At 41.4% G+C, this 21,626-nt stretch overlaps 1 protein-coding gene across 1 annotated transcript in view; it reads left to right on the forward strand.

Moving 5' to 3' along the window:
• The window catches only part of THSD7B (thrombospondin type 1 domain containing 7B), a 352,151-nt gene that overhangs the window by 128,968 nt on the left and 201,557 nt on the right, over positions 1 to 21,626 (forward strand). Inside the window, 5 exon segments of the mRNA XM_033164079.1 lie at positions 11,287 to 12,124; positions 14,548 to 14,799; positions 21,158 to 21,173; positions 21,175 to 21,214; positions 21,217 to 21,321. Coding sequence (XP_033019970.1) covers positions 11,287 to 12,124; positions 14,548 to 14,799; positions 21,158 to 21,173; positions 21,175 to 21,214; positions 21,217 to 21,321 — 1,251 coding nt within the window.

Genomic DNA, 21,626 nt, shown 5'->3' on the forward strand with positions numbered 1-21,626 from the left:
GAAGAAAGTTAAATATAAAGTATACATTCGAAGCAACGTGAATAACAGGAAACTAAAATATTAGCTTAAAGATTTCAAAATAAAACATTAAAAGGTCAGCTACAGCATACACGTTTAATGCAGCAAAGTTAACAACACTAACAAAAACTATTTTAAACATTTCAGTTGAAAATATTGCTAAATTAAGTCAGATACTAAATGTGCATTTAAAACAGCATAAGTAGGAAAAGAATAAAATAGTATAAGCACAGAACATATAAGCTTCTCTTGGTGCCAATGGTGGTGCATGGTGGGTGGTGGCTATGGAAGCTCAGGCTTAATGACCTGGGTCTGCATTCAAAGACAGCCAAGATAGTCTCTGGCATCTTCAGCACCCTCAGCTTTTGTAGTTTGAGTTAGTGAGGGCTCTGCTCTCCCATGACAGGTGGAAAAAGGCCTGCACGCCAGGCAGCAGGGCTTCCAGGTCTCACACTCAAAATGATGTCAACTTGTGTTTGAGAACAGGACATTACCTAATACAGGGGAAAACCAGATTTCCTCACTTAGTAGAAAGTAAATACAGTATCATATAATTTTGTTTATGGGACTGGTTCATGCATCTTGTACCTAATCTGAATTTCCTACAAAGCTTCTCTTGCTTGAGAGCACAATGGGATTTTGGTTTTGTGGGCCATGCCAATCCAAACAAATATGGTTAGCTCTAGTAATCTGAGCATTAGTTTCCAAGATTTTGAGAACAAGGCACCACCTCTCCACCCCCATAATATACATAATAACAGTGTTCAGCATCTGGCTAGGTTCTACTGCCACATAATAACTAGGTTTTAACTCCACTGTTAGAGGCAAAATCCTTTTGAATGCCACTTGCTGGAAACTGCAGGTGGGGAGAGAGCTCTTGGTCACTGTGAGAACAGATTGCTAGACTAGATGGGTCTTTGGACACATCCAGGAGACACTTCCTATGTTCTTTCATTCTTGGTATCTGTGCTTACCTAACCATCATCTAAATAGTTTAGAGAAGAGGTTTGTGTGAATGGGGGAGAGAGAGAGAATCTTTATAATGGATAAAAATGAGCAGGTTGGATCTGTGAACGGAAAGTGATTAGCTCTGTGTTTCCATTTTATCCAATCCCCCATGTTTATAAATAGTGTTTTGCAAAACATCCTAATATGTATTCAGCTATTATTTAAGTTAATGGAGGGCTTGATTTTATGGTTTCTTCCTTCATATTGTTAGACAAGCTAATAGGATTTTATAAGCAAGTTCATAATGCAGTGTTCTATGTAGTCATCTCAGAATTGATTATCCATTAACTACTGATTAAAAAATACCCTCCAGACAAATTGGAAATAGAACGGACTTTTTATTTTGAGTCAGCAGCATCTGTCCATGACGATAAAAGCACAACAACTCAGAGCTTTCTTCTAAGTGTCAGGCTGTCAGGCTAGAACCTGATCATATGGAGAGAGGCTGGAGTTGTGCCAACAGTACTTATGCTAGACGTCAACTACAAATATTCAGCCAAAGTGAACTGGGATGATCTTGAAGAACAGTAATAGCAGCTGCCTAAAGTAATTCTCCAGACTGGCGGTAATGAAATCATGATTTGCTGCTATTATGTCTGGTAGCTGCTGTCTATTCCAAGAATTAATCCATGCTTTTAAAAGGCATATCACTTGAACCCCATACAAGAGCTGTGTAATGTGTTTTTACTTTTTGTGGATGATCCATCTTTGGTGATGGAAGAAACAGATATTTCTTTTAATAAAATGCTAATGAGTGCAGTTAGTAACTAGCAGCAAAAGCAATGTATTCATTCCCATGCCCCCAGGGTTCTGTCTCTAGTATGAATTGCAAGATGCAGCTTAGACAGTACCTGCCTAAAATGAATCCAGGTATTGAATTAATAATTTAATCTGTATCCCACAGAAATGAATGGGACTTAAGTTCGTAATGTGTAACTTAAATCTCATTGATTTCAGTGGAAACTAAGTGAAACCTATTGGATGAAAACCACTGTGTGTATACAGTAACACACAGACACACACACACACACACACACAGGAGGGGGGAGGACTGGCTTCCAAACTTGAATGAACTGTGGAATGGTGAGCTGTTGACAAAATGTCAAACTGCAAACATGATTATAATTGCCATCCTTATTAAACTACAGATTTTTAGGGCTGATGATGCCATTTTGTCCCCTAATATATGATCATTATCCAAACAGCTTGTTTTCCAATGCACGTGTGCCCTGCATGTCAAAAGTGTGCGCAAATGTCATTGTGCCCTTGTGAGCGTAATTATTGTATAATTTTTTTACTCTGCGGGCATGAAAACCAATTCGGCTTACACCACATAAAGCAAGTTGTAACTACTATTATGTACTGGTTAACTGAATTAGATAAGCAATATGGGCTGACATCATAGTACTTTTCCCATCAAACAAAAAGCTTACAAATTAAAATATTGACTGCTTTAAAATATAGCTGCATTCACATTTCTTTTTAACTCAGGGCTGCTGATGATAGTTTTTCAGGCACACTATGATTTTATTATTTATTATGTTGCCAAACTTATGTTAGTTTGTGATTTTAAAACTTCAGTACATTTCTTTCTTTCTTTCTTTCTTTCTTTCTTTCTTTCTTTCTTTCTTTCTCAAGTCTGCCATTTTACTGCATCACCCCTTTGTTTTGGGCTGCATACTATGGTGATGAATTATTTTCCCCATACTGTTGTGACTTAATCAATCTCTGATCCCTCTCTGATCCCTCCCTTTACAAGGTGCTCTGTTAACAGGCTTGTAAATCCTATCTCATCCACCTTTTCACCTGAGAAGATCTTTAGCTACTTTAATTTACTGACTAATAATGGCAAATGGCAGGGCTACAAGAGCGTAAACTGCACATGAATCAGCAATGTGAAGCTGTTCTGAAATGGATGGGGGTGTAGTACCTTACCTAGGGAATATAGGAAGGAGAACTAATGATGACTGGGCACAAGTTAGGATTCAGGAACAGCTATTACGGTACTTAACAACCATTTTAAATGGTTCCTGTGGCGGGCAGGGCTACTCTGTCTTTTAATGGTTGTATACAGCAAGTACTTTCAGTCTCAAGAAATGGGCAGGTCTGTGTCAGAGCAGGTGTTCCTTTGCATGTGCACCCCCCAAATTGTTTAGACCCTTCAATGCCAACATTGTGGGTGTCATGCTCATGATGCCCTACTGCCATTGACCTGAGGCTGAGAAACCCTAAGGATTTGTGAAAGCATGGCGTTCAAACACGGTGTGAATACATTTCAATTCACTGTCAAATAGCCCAAACAAGACTACTTCAGGGCGATTGTTCAAAACCTAGGGCATCTAACAGAAGGCCCTCTCTGTGCAATGCTTCCACATCATTTTTTAAAAAATTGTTTTGATCACAACCCACAAAGTTGCTTCTTCAGTGATGGGTGTGAGGTTTGTGATCATGCCTTTTAATCTTCTTGTGCTTAAATGCACAAGGATTTATGTTAGCACTTCAGGTAGAGAAAGAAGGATTCTTGTATCACTGGGTATTTGTGCTTCCCTGCAGTACAGTACAGATCAAACTGAGGGTTTAGAGACTGTTGGTTTAATGTTACAAAGACACAGTTTCTCACTAGAAATGGCTCATTTGTCAGCAGGTTAAATTCCAGAGGGCTTTGCTTCATGTTTTGTTTTACTTTCTAGAAATGAATCTCACGTGAGCATTTACCATTTCTGACAGCTGCTGAATGCTCTCTTCTGTGGATTTTCCCAGCATAAAAGAATAATTTGTTGTTTCGAGTATCTCTTGTGGTCAGGGACATTTCTGCTACTCCTCTGCTCATGCTTACTGTTTGCATTCTTCTCCTTGCATTATCCCTAAATGAAAACCTACTGCTTCTAACCTCTACCTAATGCCTCTAGCCTTCTACATTTGTTAAGTGTTTGATGGTTTGCCAGACACTCATATTTGCCATTTATAGCTTTAACAAAAGATAGAGAATGGTGTTATTCTTCATTGTGATGATGCTATATTTCCTAATTTTCTGGCAATAAAAAGCTATCAAAGCAAAAGAAAAACAAACGATTGATGCAAAGATATTGATGGTACTCAAAGATGCTTGGAGATCATGAGTTATTATGCCCCGTGGCTCTGGCAGGGGCCTTTCTCTTGCTTGTTTGCCGAGACGCAAACGATTGAATCGGGGACCTTGTGTGTGCTAAGATTCTCTCTACAAAGGTAGTGCTGGGAGCCTGTTTTTTTCTCACTGAGCTTTTATGTGCAGTTCTCATTCTCTCTCTCTCTCTCATATACACGAGACTACTGGAATAATTCATCCAGTGTTTTCGAGTGGGTTGCTGGCAGCTTGCCATTGTCACTTGACTCTATTTCTCCTTTCCATCTGAATAAGGTATGGTGGTTTTACCTTTCAATGGGTGTTTTGGATCAGTTTCGGCTGAAACTTAATCTAGATAAGAAGGAATTTTTCACGATGGGCAGTGTTAAAGTACAGAAGTCTCCCCACTTACATGGGGGTTACATTCCCGAGTATACATGAATTGCGTATAGTGGGAAGCACCATTTACAAAGCCTGTGAACACCTTCTAAACCTTTGGGAACTGTTGAAACCTCCATTCTAAACTCCAACTCTCTACAGGCCTCAAAGGTCAGTGCAAAGGCTCATGAGACTGCAGTTGCCATTTCCCCACTCTTTTCTGTCTGTTTTGGCATCTTTTGCAGTTTAAATCAATTTACTTAATTACTGGTATTTCCCGGTGCCATGTGTATACCGTACATGGTTCTGCATCAGTCAAACACGCGTGGGTGTGCATGACACCATGATGTCACATGCACTGGGCACCCATAACCTGGGGACCAAGTCGGCTTTCCTGATAGCAGCTATTTTATGACTGGCATCCCCAGGACTCCCTCAAAGTTCAAAATGTGCCCACTATCTCAAAAATGTTGGCGACTTTTGCGTTAGGGCAGTTAGGGCACTGTGCCACCAACTTCAGCATATGCATTCCACCACTTTCTGCTCTCTTACTGGCAAGTCAGGGTGACAATGCCTGCCATTACCTCTGGCCCCATTTACGGTTGGTCTCCATGCATTCCACCCCACCAGTCTCAATGTGCACCAATACGTCACTGAAATGTAGTATGATAAACTCTAGGTTCTCATAATCTCTGAAATAATAACACAAAAGTCTGACTAGCTAGAGGGCAAAGCAAACAAGACACTTCCTATGGTGAATGGAGAGATTTTATTATGTACAGTCATACCTCGGGTTACGATAGCTGCCAGTTGCATTCGGCACAGGTTACGAACGTGCCGAACCCGGAAGTACCGGAACGGGTTACTTCTGGGTTCGGCGGATCGCACATGCACAGAAGCGCTAAATCACGCTTCGTGCATCCGCAGAAGCGCCAAACTGCATTGTGCACATGCGCAGATTCAGCACTTCATGTTACAGACCTTTCATATTGCGAACAGGGCTCCATAACGGATCCCGTTCGCAACCAGAGGTACCACTGTAAATAAACTGCAAAGACCGAGACAGACGAGTTGCAACAAAATATCTGAGTTTGTGGAAGACTTTGGGGGGGAAATTGCCGTCCTTAGAATAAAAAGCAAGTCATCTGCATTTAAATGTGTATTTCTAATGCATTTTATCTGAAAATGCACATGCCTAAACTTCTGCTTTAAAAGCACGTTATGAGATAAAATATTTTGTAACTGTTTTGAGCCTGAGGACTATGTCAGAGCATTTTGGAAATGCAAGAGCTGGTGGATAACTGTGCCCTGATCCACAGATTAATATGTGGAATGTGGATCAGGCTACTTCATATCGCAATTTGCAAAGACGGAATCCCTCAAACATCCATACTGGGAGCAAGTGCTCCCTCGGACACACGGGGCCCAGGTTAAATAGCGCTTTAAGCAAGAAGAACCAGCATCTTGAAAACTGCACTGAAACCAACTGCAGGCATTCCTGTAATATTGATATTATATACTCTTTGTGACTATTGCTTATTGCTATCAGCAGTCTTGCTGTTACATTCTGGGCACTGTTTACAAATCACCCTCATGAGAAGCCTCATGTGTAGTAGTACATGACATCAATCCAGCGGTGCAGATGTACAGTATCTTTTCCCAATAGCAGTCTGTATAACCAGGAAACCTATTATTTGAATGTTGTAAGCACCCTGGTGGTTTGCTCCATTAGTTGTTTGCTTGAAATGAAGGAACGAACTTGTTGACACAGAGGCAACGTGTGTTTGAACATTGTAGTTAAAAAAAAAAAAGTGTGTTCCCCCATTGGGTAACCATGCAAATACAAATCCTGGAGCACGGATGTAGATTTTTGTGCAGATTCTTTCTTTAAATAGACTAGAAAGGACATAATAACCAAACATATCCATAAGTGATGCATACCAGAAACTACAGTTCCCAGGATTTTGGGGGGTGGCGTTGGTGAAATCTACTTTAAAGGTATGGTGTGTACACAGCCAATGTGTGCAGGGTGTGTTTACTTCCCTGTTGCTACACCTCAGTGCTTCTGAATATATAGAGACTACAAAGGCACCATGGCTCTCCAGTAATTTCTTCTTACGAGAAAACTGATCCTGGATGTTTGTATTACTTGAAAATGAGAGGCTGTATTTATATTGTGAAGAAACCAAGGGAAAACATGCAGACTGGTGATTGACAGGAGTTTTTAGATTAGGGCATGATGCAGACTTGGGAGCTGAAGGCCTATATGTCTTTGTGAATCACTTCAATGCCAGCCCATAATTATGGCTTTTTGAAGCCACTGTTTCTTTTGGTTTTTAATAAATGGAAGCACATTCTCGTTCACTCTCTGCAGCTATTTCTGGTAATGGATCATGGATTTATGGAGAAAAACTGCTCATTACAGCCTTTTAAAGGATCTAATTAATTGCTAATTACCAAGCACTATTTAGTGGGAAGATCTGGAGCTTTCTACTCTGTTTAAACTATGGAAGTGGAAATTTGGTGGCGCAATGAGGCATCATAGATTAGTTTGCTGCTGTGTTTAACAGTGAATGTCAAGAGACACTGAGAACCCATCAGAATAAATTCTGTATGTTTGTTATAGTTTCTTTTAAAAACAGAATAGAAAAGATTAGGGTTTTGGGGCGGGAGAAGAGGGAATAAGTTGAACGTATGTATGCATTTTGCATTTTGCATTTTGGCTATCAGTCTGTCCATGTGTCAGGAGCTGGAGTCCATGACACGATGTCTGTCTGACGTGGACACACACAACCAGCTTTTGGTTATTTTTACATTATAAATTCTTTCTTTGACGAGTCTTATTTTTATGTTCACTATGGCCTTGTTTATATTGGGGTGGGAGATGATGTGTAGGAGTTGATTCCTTTGTGATTATGTTGTACTCCCACTAAGAGGAGAAATGTGAGAAAGTGAGCATCTGTAAGGAGGCTAGACATGTGGATATGATGAACTGTGCAGTCACAGCAAGCCTTCTCTGCAAATTACTGTGGCTGCCCATATACATTGTTTACATGTGTGCTAATTATAATCACAAATCTTGCCTCTGGAACTAAAAGAGAGAGGACAAAGGATGCCTCTCAGGCAAAGCCAACCATGAAATAAAAAAGTTATTCATAGAATAATAGAGTGGCAGAGTTGGAAGGGACCCTAAGGAGCATCTAGTCCAATCCCCTGCAATGCAGGAACACGTGGCCCTCTCATACGGGGATTGAACCTACAATCTTGGCATATCATCACCAAGCTCTAACCAGCTTAGCTATCCATAGTATAGAACAGTTTGATTGACTTCCACAATCTTCAATAAGCAGAAATGCAGATCCACACACTATGTAACTGCTGTGGTACATATTCAGTAGGAGATGTTCAGTAGGGAGATGATTAATGCCTCCTTGAAGGAGGCGGTGGAAAAACCACTCCTCAAGAAAACCTGGATTTGGAAATTTTAAATAACTACTGGCTGGTTGCCAATGTCTCCTTCTTGGGCAAGGTTTTGGAGTGGGTGGTCGCAGACCAGATCAGGCTCTGTTGAAGGAAACTGATTTTCCGGATCCATTTCAGTCTGGGTTTTGGCCCGGATGTTGCTCTGTCAGGAGAGAGAAAGAGGAAATGTGTCCCTAATAATTCTCCTCAAACCTCTCAGTGGGTTTCAATACCATTGACCATGGTATCCTTCTGGAAGGGCTGTCCAAGTTGGGAGTGGGTGGCCCCAATTTGCGTTGGTTCCTGTGGCACTTGGATGGTCATTTGCAGAGGGTGATTCTCTGGTTGTCAGTTAGTTCCCGGGCCCAATTCAAAGTGCTAATTTTTTTTTACCTGCAAAGCTTTAAAACTCATCTATCTCATGATGGTTTGTTAGTGGTTAAACAATCCAATGCTTGGTGAATTTTGCTTCACAATGGTGGAAAGAGCTGACACTGAAGGATTAGAAAGCGAGGTCTTAATGATGCAGCAATTTTATCTATTCATTTTATTTGTTATTGCTGTTTAAAAATTGTTTTCTTAAACCTTTCGGAAATGAGTTTTACATTGTGACTATATCATTTCTTTATAAATTTTGTTCTCATTCATTCAACACGTTAAAAAAACTTTTTTATGTATAAATTGATATTAATTCTGCATGTGCCTCTAGGCCATTTTTACTTTTCAAATGAGTTTTTGTATATATTTCCCATTTTCCTGCTTATAATTGAAGATGCTAGAAGGTATATATGAAGAAGAGAAAATTTGATGAATATATGTTAGCCTTTAAGAGAGGATAATTTTCTTTTTGTATGCAGAAGTACTAAATGCAACTTCTGTTCATGGTAGAATAATTAGTAAATGTACCTTTCATAACTTCTATGTTTGCCTGCATTTCTTTTATTTTTAGTGTTTAACTCACCTCAAATATCTCTAATGCTAAAAAACAGCAAATCATAATCAAAGTTGTGGGAGGCAAGGGTTTCTTACCTTCTCAATTTGATGCCATCGTGTTCTGACATACTGACAGTGGAAACCTATCTGTGTCTATTCGGAAGTACAGTAAATCCCTTTGAGTCCATTGCTGCTTACTCCCAGGCAACTCAGTATAGGATTGCAGCTTGAGGTTATGCAAATTATTTCCCTCAGAGTCTCTGTATATCACGTCTTTAGATCAATCTGTTATCAGAAGCAGTGGTGTAGGAAGGGCAGGGCGTAGGGGGCGGGCCGCCCTGTGTTCCAGGGGAGGGGGGTGACACTCGGCAGCCCCTCCCCAAACCGAGCCCCGCCTCCCGGCACCCGTCCGTACTGCTTTACAGACAGCTGGGGCAGCCCCACGACCCGCCGCTCGCTTGGCGGCTCGCCCGGTCACCGCGGGAGCAGCAGCGCCAGCCCGGATGGACTGGGCATGCGCGGCATTTCCACGCATGCGCAGTCTGTCCGGCGTCATGACATCACGACGCCCCTGCCCCCAGGGGGTGCCTCTGCACTGCCGCCCCAGGCAGCCAAAAGGCTTCCTCCGCTGATCAGAAGCTTATACAATTCAAATACTTGGACCTCTAGAAAATGTACTGTCAGGATATGCCTACAATGGAGACTTAAGCTGGTTTAACAAAGCCCTGAAGACCCTAGGAACTGTGTGGCTATCACATTAATCAGACAAAATTTCCCAGCATTCTTTTAGAGAAGCCATGAAAGCTGTGGTATAGATGTTCTTTGGCTGAGGACCATTTTCCACCCAATGCACACATTCTCTGCCCGGTAGGCAGAGTTTTCCTGAAATTTTGGCATAAGTGAAATCTGAAAAGAATCTGGGCAAAACCCGAGGAAGGTTAAAGAGTTTTGATATGTGTTTTGTGGAAGACAGCCACGTGTCACTTGGGGAAAAGAATTAGATAGTTTGTGTCTTCTGAACCTTAAGTATTGCATTTAGGTGTAATGCAGGTGTTGGCTACTTAAATTGTTTTAATGGGTCTGTACAGCTCTTTGGCATGGGTGTTAATGCATATCTGTATCAAGGTTTATCCCTGATTAGGGGTGGGGAACCTTTTTCAGCTGAAGGGCCAGATAGAGAGATCAGAAGGTGCATATTTGACCCCTAGGCCTCATATTTCCTACCTGTGTCCTGGGTCAAAGGAAGAGAGTCAAAGAGGTCCAAAAGCTGGGTAGTGTTTAAGAACACAGTGCACAGATAATTTTTTATGCTGGAATGTAACAGAGTCTTCAACCATTTTCTAGATTTCTCATTGGTTTGCTTTTGGGCTTTGTATGCTAACAGACAATAGTTTTATGTCTAACCTGGTGTGAATATTACCTAGGTGGGTGTATTGCATGAATATAGGTTTAATCAATCCACTGGACTCCTCTTCATGAAACTCTGCATCCAATAGAAAACTGATCCTCAGTGATGACAAAAACAAAACAATACCCCTTTCCCTTTTGCTTTCACATTTTGTCCTGGATCCCTCTCAATTTGCGCTCATGACTATTCTGCATTTCTTCCCTCTTCCTTATTAGTAAATGTGACCAGGCCTCCATGAAAGAGCTGCCAAGAGATAATTATTCAGCAAAGATGGATGACCTAGCTACTTCAGTAGATGTGCATCAGGGTGCAACTTGGACAGACTTGAATAAAAGCTGAGTCAAAGCCAGCAGAATTCCAGTCTAAGCTCTTGAGATACTGTATTTTAAATGTGGGCTGAAATAAACAGATAGTGGTTTTATAGAGTCATAGAGCTTGAAGGGATATGGGGTGCATCTAGTCCAATCCCCTGCAATGCAGGAAACTTTTGCTCAAGGTGGGGCTTGAACCTACAACCCTGAAAAGAAAATCTCATGCTCTGCCAACTGAGCTATGTCTTAATATTTATTGCAAAACTGGTAGAAACAGGATCTATAAATTGCAAGGTTCAGGCACAACCCTCCCCCACCCCATTCTACAGGGGTGTGTGTTTAAAAATAAATAAGTATATAGGGTTTTTTAAAAGAAGTTTTTTCTCACAAATTGTGAAAACCCTACAGAGGACGGCAGTGAAATGCAAGAAGCCTGGATTGGGTGTGTCTTGCTGGGCATATTTCCTTGCTTGCAGCTGTTTGTTCTGGTCTGTAGTTGCATTGTGTTTCCCCATTTTCTGTTAGTTTCTTAGTGAAGGGTGAATTTGAGAAACGGGGGTTTCTAACAAAAACAGAATTCATTTTACACATCAAGACAGTTATTCCCTTCATAGATGCAAACTTTAACAAATTATTTAAGATTTCCTTTCCTTTCCTTTTTTTAGGTCATTGGGGACGATGTATAGGTGATTGTGGTTCAGGCGGTGTTCAGAGCCGAGTAGTCTGGTGTGTTCATTCTGAAGGGTGGACAACCCATCATTCAAATTGTGAACAAAGTGACAGACCTGAAAGCCAGAGGAGCTGTTTTAAAATATGTGACTGGCATCTTGAACTCTTTGAGTGGGAAGTTTCAGAATGGCACCTATGTGTTCTTGTTCCTTTTGCCCTTGGTGAAGCCAGACCAAGAACTTCGGCATGTGTAACAGCCCAGCATGGATTACAACACAGAAAAGTACAATGTATACAGAAGTTGAACAGAACAGTGGTTGCGAATGAGATATGTGAATATTTCACCCCTCAGCCACCTATGGAACAAGCTTGCCTAATACCTTGCCCACGGGATTGTGTAGTGTCTGAGTTTTCCTCCTGGTCTGTATGTGGCAGACACTGTGGAAAGAGTTTACAACACAGAACCCGTTCTGTTATTGCGCCGCCACTCTATGGCGGAGCCAAATGCCCAAATCTAACTGAATCGAGGGTTTGCGATGTTTGGATGTCTTGTCCTCATGGGGAAGAGGAATATACATACAGTCTTAAAGTTGGACCCTGGAGTAAGTGTCGGATGCCTCACCTTAAGGAAATGAATATGATTGGGAGGACTATGCTGGATTTTGGTTCCGAATCAACAGAACGAAGCACCTTCAAACTTCAAGTGGTGGAGAATTTCCAGAGTTTTCATAGATCTAGGTCACACTACAGTTCCAAGCCTTGGGATGTAGAAATTGGTTACCAAACAAGGCAGGTGAGGTGTACGAGAAGTGATGGGAAGAATGCTATGCTGAGGTAAGAGATCAACTTCATTCCTAAGAGATGTATGCTTTAAAGGCTACTAAAAATATCTACTTCTCTAGTTTTGAATGTGTGTTTTGCCATGTACAGTGTTTTGGTTTCATTCCCATGTAGTCTCGTTTAGCACTAAAGTTTCATATGTTGAAGAGACACTTTTGGTAGTGGTGTATACATATAAACTACAATTTAAATGAGGTTTTGTTTTGTTGATTTTCAACCAGCATTCAAGTTTTCTTCCATCAAAGGGAGCAGATAGTTATTTGTTTCCAGAGCTCCCGTGGCTATTGAGAGCCAGTTCAGACATATGTAAGTCATCCGAAGCCTGGAAGAAACATCTTTGTTGATGAAATAATTGCAACCCAGCATAGAAGCCAACTCCTAGGGGCTGAGGGGTCTTCACCGCCTCCAATAAAATATTTGAGAGGGCCTGCCATTCATATGGTGTGCGTACATCACGTCATGTGATGGACTATACAGGGCAGGGCTTACCTACCCCCCCCCCAATATTTTATTCAAGTTGGCACATCTTAAACCTGTTTAATGGCTCCCACTTTCAGCGGCAATTCACAGGCACAGAATAGCTGGAACACATGCTGTTGTACTCATACATACTGCTGGGAATAAACTGCTACATTCAGAGATGTGCTGTGTTCGGCACTCTTCCTTTCATGCAACTGAATCTCTGGTCAGGCCAATCCATGAGAATCATTTGTAGTTTGCTGAGCTAGCAACAATATTATTCAGGTTCATTACTGTACTTCCATTATTACCATACAGGCCACATTAATCCTTCCATCATGGTGAGTGAGGTGGACCAACACTGTTGTATTGTTTGGCAGAGTATGCCTCAACAGGAAATCCTGAAGAAGAAAAAAAGCATTCCATGTCCTTCTGGAAAAGTTAAATGTAAAATATATTAGCACTGATATTTGGCTTAAGTTGGTGTGTGTGTCTATGATATGAAAAACATTAAGAGTTCCTGAAGTAATTGCACTCATGAGTTTCTCAGGCTGTCCCCAGTATTTTCTCATAATCTGTAGTTCTCAATGGCTTGGTCGTTGCATGTGAGGAGCATGTATTTTATAAATGTTGCTGAACATCTTGTACAACCACTGAAATAGCCTTTTAAGGGCCTGCTGTTTATTATGCTATATCTTTTAAGGGAGCATTGGTTAGGCGAAAAGTTTATCTTTTTTATTGGGTTCAAATACATAGTTTGCTTTAATCTTGTTTGCACCAGTTGCAGCAACAGTTTCAGTAGCTGGCTTCTATATATACACCAGTTAAACTTGCAACATGGTTCACAGATGGAAAAGAAAACTGTTAAAATAGCTTCACCAGTTTACATTTTTTAGCATTACCACTTTGAGAACAGGAATGTGGAAAGTTCTTTCTTTGGATCAAATATGGTAGTAGTGTCATTTTTCTACTGGGGATTGGCATTCACAATGCAGTCCCTGGTGGAAAAAGACACTCCAGTTGGGTTCTGTCCATGCCCATCCCTGATTCTGTCTCCTTTGTGTGAGCCAGGGTCAATTACCAGGCCTTGAAGCAATGGAATGGGAGGTAGCAGCAGTGGTGAGATTTGCTATACTGAGCTCAGCTGGGACCTGTCCATCCTGTTTGCCTTGATACTAAACTGCAAGCACTCAAACAGGAGCAATCACTTTTGTGGTCACCTCTGTTGGAATGTTCATGCCACCTAGTAATAGTGCCCAACTAATAATGTAGTATCCAAATAAAATACTTGAAAGATGCTATTCAGATTTTCACACGGACCAAATATTAATGAAATTAGTTTTCCATCTGCAAAGCAGAAACAACCCTTTAGTACCTTTGCAATTTTATGCTACATTTAGTGTAATTAACCTCACATTATGGGTAATTAAACACCGTGATCCTGTTTTAAAAATGTAGCGTCGTGAGACATTATGAAGAAGGGGGGCGTTTCAGCTTGTCTTTCATTTCACAAAAATTATGATTCAGATATTTATTTATTTGGGGAATAAACACATTAGTGGAGGTGTCTTCTATATGGCATTTGCATGCAGCCTTTGCCTAGGTTGTTTAAAGTTTCCAAGCAGTGGCTTGGATTTGCCATGCAAACAGTTACAAGTAGTGTCCCTGAAGTTGCGTGTGGAAGGGGAATGCTAGCACCCTTTCAAGCTAGCTGTGGACTTACATAATTTTAAAGAAACATGAATTTTAACCAGACATGGAGGTGTTGCTTTTGCCATGGCCCTGGAATTTCTTGGGTTTCTCTCTTCCCAATGGAGGCTTGGTAAAATGTAACTTGCAGATCTGGCTATTACGGAATGCTCATAGTCTTCCTGCTTCTGTTTAATCACAGACCAGGTATAAGAGACAATGCTTCAGGGTTGTTGTGGTGTTGTTAACAAAATACTTTCTTATCACAGCCTTTGTGTGCAAGAAACCATCCCTTTGACCTTTCAGTCCTGTGTTATGCCTAAAGACTGTGAAACATCAGATTGGTCTTCATGGAGCTCCTGTTCAAAGACTTGTCACTCAGGGGATCTCTCACCAGGATACCGAATTAGAACTCGGAGTGTAAAGCATGTTGCTGTAGGAGCCGGCCGAGAATGTCCTGAAACAGAAGAAAGGGAAGCCTGCAATGTCGGAGGAGGTGATCGTGCTCATCCATGCCCAAGGTAGATTCCTTGCCTTCCTTTTTCCTTTATTCAAAGAGAGCCTGAACCTCAAATACATTGGATGGTTTAGTAACTTTTGTTCATCTGGTATCACTTGCTTGGCCTGTGGCCCAGTGAGCTCACAGTGAGGGCATGCATCAGTGCAGATTTGTGTGTACATCTGTGTGTATGTCTGTACATGTGCATGCATGTTGTGCACTCTCTCTGACTCCCTTTGTGGCATCTTTTAAAGAGAACCCCATTTTTACTCTCTCCATTCCCTCTGTCAGCACCGAGAGCAAGAGTGACTTGAAATACAGCCACATAAATTGCTTGTCTTAGACCGTCTTAGGTGGTCCTAGGTGGGACTGCCAAGCCCACAGGCCATCAGGTGTATGACAGGTAAAGGTGGGTTTTGGATGAAAAGTGCTTTGCTGATTGCCAGCTGAATGGCAGTGCCTGCAAAGTGTCTTGCACAGTGCTTCCCAAGAACCAACTATTAGCTGCTTGTCAGTGCTAGGAGAACACTGAGCAAGCTGTGGACGCAGAAACAGGTCACCTGACATCATTGCTCCTGTGTTATAGGGACAGGAAGTCAACAGCTTTTGGTGAGCTGCTCTCTGCGGTCTGCCTCTTTTATTCCTATTCCTTTCCCCAGCCAGCATCAGTCCTGACAGCCCTATTGGTGACACAGAAGATGGACAGAAGGGGCAGAGGCATCAAAGGGGAGGCTGTGGCCATGTAAAATCCAGCTCCAGATCTACAGGGTACCTGGTGTGAAGTTGACCAGGAACTTTATATTCCATGTGTACAGGAAGGTGTGTGCAGTCTTGACTCACTTCATTGCCACCTTGTTATGATGAACTATGGTTTGTTGCTGTGTCTGAAAATGTTCCCAGGGAAATGTAAAGTTTGTCAAGATGAAATTTTCATGTTAGGATTTGAATGTAAGTGAAGGTTTGTGTAGTGGGCTAGAAATCTAGCTACTCGTTTGCAATGGGAGAACAGAAAGGGGTATTTAATTGAAACCTGCTATGCAGTTTGACGTGGTTAAACAAACAAACAAACAAACAACAAACAGCAGTCACCTATAGCAGCTGGTCATGTAGCAGGGTGGTTCAGCTGCACTGTTTTCAGGCAGTAATATTAGATTTATAGGTTTAGAAGCCATGCAGATTCATGTTTACAGAATGGAAGCTGCTACAGCAGCATGCTGGGCACCTATGCTTTGCAAAGCTGCATAAGGGAGAGAATCTGGTCATTTTCTGAGTCAAGTGCACAGAGGAGCATGCTCAAAATGATTTCTATTCTGCCACTCCCGCCTCACCCCACCCTGCAGTTTCTAATATGCACAACTGTGCATATACTGTTTTGTATGTAGGCAGGTGGTTGGATTCTTAGCAGACAAGTTTTGTAGCTGATAGTCACAGAAGTGACTTCTGCTCTTATAGATTAGTGGTTGCCTTATATCAAAAGTGAAAATCCGGACACATTAAGTTTAGTTTTGGTTTTCTTTGGACAAAGTTGTTAAGCTTTTTGTAGTTTCCCAAACATTTCAGCGATTTCAGCCCGGACATTGTTTCACACTGCCCTATTCTGGCTATGTATGATTAGCCTCTCATAGATATATTTCCTTAGGATTGGTCATATCATTGTTGAGCTTGGTGCTTGTATTTAGTTCATTTCTTTAATTTCTATCTGGTGATTTAGCTTCAAGAGTCTGCATTCTATCATAATGGTAGAAGTTTTTCTTGAGTGGTTGGAGTTTCAAGTGCCTTTTAAAAGTTTCATAGACTTAGATTATTGTTGTATTGAAAAGAGCCCTGAATTTTGCTATCTGCTCCTGGCTCTTCTGAAGCAGGTGGTGTAATACTTATGAAATCTTTCTGAGGGGGAAAAACAGTGCAGAGGTCATGAGTGTGATGTGCACTATACAATTGTGTTACTTCAAAATCAGCAGCCTGCTCATCATCCATGTATGTCTTGCTGTCAGTAGGAGAGAGAGGGCACTTACATTTAAAAAAAACAACAAAAAACGTTGCTTGATTAGATCTTGCAGGGGGAGAAAGCTCTTGTATGCTGATTTTTACTTTTCCATCCCCAATTCATGTCAATCAGTAAGACAAAAGGGTAGATTGCATGGCTGATTTTGTTCCCTGTGCACAATGAGTTGTTACGCATGACAGTCATGTGACTGAAATACACCAGCTGCCAGCTAAGGAGCGTGGAAAGAAATTTGTATCTGCAGCATCTTCCTACAATTTTTGTCAATAGCAGGAGACATAAAATATGAGGCATGAACAATGGTCCAAGGTTGAAGTATTTTGTTGTGTCTGATGTGTTGTATGGGTGGCCACTTGCACATCACCCCAAAGAGGAAACGCATCACTAAAAAGAAGGCAGGGTACAGATTTGCATAAATGTGCATATGTGTAGATGCCACTTTATAAATAATTATGATACATAGAAAGGCACCGGAGTAAGCAAGACTGTGATTAGGTGCCAAGTGTGCTGTCCAAGTGCTAACCTGCTCTCCCTTCTTATGCTACTTAATCTTTAAAAAGAACCCAGTCAGATATGCAGAGAATGATAATAATAATCATCATCAGACTTGGGCCAGACAGCACTTTAACTAGAGGATGACTTCAGAAGACTATCCTCTGTATGACATAGAACCACTCTACATGACACTCCAACCTCATATCTATTGTTTTTGTCTGGCATTTTATTTTATTTTATTTTTTGCTTTCCGGTTGAGGGCATGGAGAGATTGAAACAGATCTACATCAATATTCCACACTTGTGGGTTAACTAGAAAGTGCTTCTCTGCTTACACATGGGTCCCGCTATCCACTCAATTGTTATGTGAAAATTCAGTTATCCAAACATAAAGAATCGTGCCGAAACTTCCTTCCTTGTTTGTGCTTTTCTGGTCAGCATCAGCAGTGCTATTTTTCTAGAAAAAGAGGTGCTGGAACTCACCATGAACGCCTCCCCTGTTCTCTTATAATGGCAATGGCGCCTACCTGAGTTCCAGCACATTGCAGGAGAGGGAGGGCTTTGCATCCAGCAAATCTGAAGCCTCCATGGATCCACCTTGAGACAGTTGCCTAGAACACCTCCCCTGGCAGTGGAGGAGAGGAAACACCTGCAGATGTTTCCACAGATGAAAAGAGGATACTCTGTGGGCATACTTCCTTCTCACCCACAAAGTTCACTCTCCATACTCTTAAGGCCCCTTGGGATGTTCTCCCATGGCCCATAGGATTTCAGCCTTAACTTTTGTTGTACCTTTTTACAGGGGTGGAGCAAGGGCGGGTTGTTGGGGGTGATTCGCCCCGGGTGCCACCCTGGAGGGGGGTGACACTCTGCATGCTCCCCGCACCTCCCAAGCCGAGGCCCGCTGCCCAGTAGGAAGCCTCGCTCGGCGCTGTGGTGGCTGGTTGCTCGCTCACCTGCTCGGCTTGACCCCCTGTTTGCTCCTGATTTCGCTCTGCCCCTATGCTTTGTCCCATTTCTGCTGCTATTCCCTGTGTCTGTGTCTGCGAGTGAGTGGGGGGGGGGCTACGTACTGTTGGGTGAGCATTTTTATTCAATTCTCCCACCACCCAACAACTTTGTGCTCTTTTCCACACTGGGTACCACCTGGACTTGCTACGCCTCTGCCTTTTCTAATGTTTTCTCTTTCTAGTTTAGAAATGTGCTACACAGCCCTGATTCTGCTCTCTGTCTGTGCTTCAGCAATGCTAAACGTTTTCAATGGGGTTCACACCTGCAGAGACTCTTTGCTTATTTGCCTAAACACTAATTTAAATCAACACACATCTACTTAAAGCAAGAGTTGTTAGTGACTAAATGAGAGTGTGTACCTGCCCTTAAGCATTTGGTGTTATAAATCGGTTTCCATTTAGCCCTGATAAATGTGACATTAATGTGATGGGAAACAAAACACAGTACTTTGCCTGTTGCTGTTCAGCTAACTTATTCAGAATTGAAATTGTCCGTATGGAGGAAAGATAAACCACATTATGGAAGGGTGTTTTTTTTTTTTTTAAAGTTACATCTACGAAAAGTTACACCTCCTATTCTGATTTTATGCATTGTGGGAGGACAATGTCATATTTATCATGTAAGAAGGCTTATTGTAGAGATTTGGTTCCTTTGTTTGTTCTTTTCTTTTTCCTAATAATAAATTTTGTCTGTCTTTCCAACTGCACACAAAACAATGTGTATTTAAATGAGAGAATGGCAGTTTATCTAAAAGTACTGTGAATGAGAAGTAATCAGTATTTTTGTAAGCATCTCCATGCAGTACAGAATCCTAAAGACCTTTCAAAATAGACACCGATACTTTGGATAATTTAAGCTGATGCTGAGCAGTGTAAGCATCAACTTATTTTCCATTTTTTTTTGTAAATAATTTGAGCCTGGAATAATTTGTTGGTCCATGGGGTCACGAAGAGTCGGACACGACTGAACGGACTGAACAACAACAACAAGGGCTGTGCACCAGATTGAGCCAGGTCCCAGACCAATTCAGTTGACCAGGAATTTACCTGGATTTGGTTGAGGCAATCCCAGATCACCCTGGGTCGAATTGAGCCCACCTAGTACTACCCAGGGCTGTTAAAAGGGTGTGCGTGCATTTTACACACACATAATTTATGTAGTCTGAGATTATGTTATATTTTATTATATATGGAATTCAAATATTTTGAATAAGCAAAATGAAACCAATGGCAACACTAGTAGTTCCTGTTATTGGAATATGAAGAAAGTGGGTGGAATTGAGTTGGTGCTTTTGGTTGCCTGTTGGTAGTAAGGGAACACTTTGCTATTTTAAATGAATTCAGGTCTCCAGGGTCAGATGAGCTGCACCCAGGGGTACTAAATGAGCTTGCAGGTGCAATCTCATAGCCTATAATCTTTGAGAATTTTTGGAGGTGAGGTCCCTGAGGACTGAAAGTGAACAAACAAAGAAGACCTAGGTAACTATTGACCAGTGAGCTTGACATTGATACAAGGAAAGATCTTAGAACAGATAATTAAATAGTTGATTTGTGAGCACTTAGAAAAGGCTGCTGTGATTATTAAGACCCAGCATGGGTTTCTCAAAAAATAAGTCATGCCAGACGAATCTCATTTCTTTTTTTTTGATAGTGTTACAAGCTTAGTGGATCCAGGGGAATGCTGTGGACGTAGTGTCTCTTGATTTCAAGGCTTTTGACAAAGTCCCCCATGTTACTCTTGTTAAGTATAATTGTTTAATTCACACTGAAATGAGCATGCCTGGGTGTGTATTACTGAAGGCTTTAACCTGGTGATTTTCCATGGGGCTGTTTTAAGCTATCTGAACTCCTACATGGGTTGATAATTAACTATGGTTGTTCTCTGCTAGCTAACACATGTGAGTGTTTAACCCTATTGAATTGCAAATCGCCATTTTGAAGGGAGTTGCCCTTTGGTCTTTTGTTCCCACCTAGAGTGGGAGTAAATATGTGTAAATGGATTTCCAGGAGCTCAGTACCTTGGGGCTGGAATGCAGGCTAATGGAGCCTGTGTGTGAGAGAGCTATGTTCACCAGGTCTGATTATAAGTTGTTTTATTCCTAAGAAGATGCTGACAGGCATATGTCTTATGGAACTGTTTGGATGTATCAATTACTGGTTCTGTGTTACGTTTTGAAGAAAGTTTTGAACAATCTAATGGGTCTGGAGATTTTTTTTAATTCCAAAATGAGTGAGCTTTTATGAATCTAGTTGCTTCATGGAACAGTGGAACAGACTTCCTTGAGAGATGGTGGACTCTGCTTCTCAGAGGGAGGCCATTAGATCCCATGAATACCTCTGCTAATGGAGGGGGAAATGTTATTTTAGCCACCCCATATGGCTCCCAAAACCCATTTTCTATCCTGTGGGATCTCCTAATACTGTATCCTGAAACTGTTTTGGGTGGTACTGAAGACTACAGAGAGGGAGAAGGAATGGGCAATATTGCCCCATGTCTATTAATGACAGCAACCATTGGATCAAAAGCCCCTTTCTTGAGCACAAAAGGCACCAGCTGGATTCTGTTTCGGTCCTTTAAAGCTTTTTCATCAGGCTTCAGAGTTATTTTTAAAAAAGAAAGAAAAATGTATAGCTTTTCTTATTTACAGATAAACTATAAGTATTTGGGAATTTTATTCCCTTAGCAATTTTTCTGGCAGTTGTGTTTTGATTTGGGGAATACAAGACGTGCAGAGGAATCCAAAGTAAGTCCTTTTGTGCTTGATGGGATTTATTCCCAACAAGTGTCTTTAGGATTGCAGTCTCAATAATTTGTAGCTACTTACAACAAGCACGTTTTCACATGAATTAATGTTGTGATTTTCTGCAAGATATTCATGGAGAAGCATCTGAATGGAAAGGATGTGACGTCACTCTCCTAGAACAGCAGGACCTCGACACCATAAGCGCTCAGCCCTTTGTGGAGGTGGGGTACAGGTCCGGGAAGTATACTGTGCCCAGATCACACTGGAGGAAACACACAAGTTAAAGGAAGGTATGCTATAAATTACTTGTATTACCTATAAATAAATAATTGGTATGAAATGAAGGTTGAGATTGTACTGCAATGAAATGCTGGATATAGGGTTCCAGATTCTACAATTAGAAGTGTAGAGCCTTGGAGGTAGCATTATTTGCTTTCACATATATGCCAGGGGTTTTCAAGGTGGTGCACATGGGCACACATGCTGCTGCAGGAGCTGTCCATGGTGCCTAGGGGGTCTCTTCCCCTTGAAAGAGGCATTCTCTTATTGCCAATAGAATTGGTTGTTGTTGTTGTTTGTTGTTGTGTGATGCTTG

Source organism: Lacerta agilis, chromosome 1, assembly GCF_009819535.1.
Source record: "Lacerta agilis isolate rLacAgi1 chromosome 1, rLacAgi1.pri, whole genome shotgun sequence".
NCBI lineage: Eukaryota > Metazoa > Chordata > Lepidosauria > Squamata > Lacertidae > Lacerta > Lacerta agilis.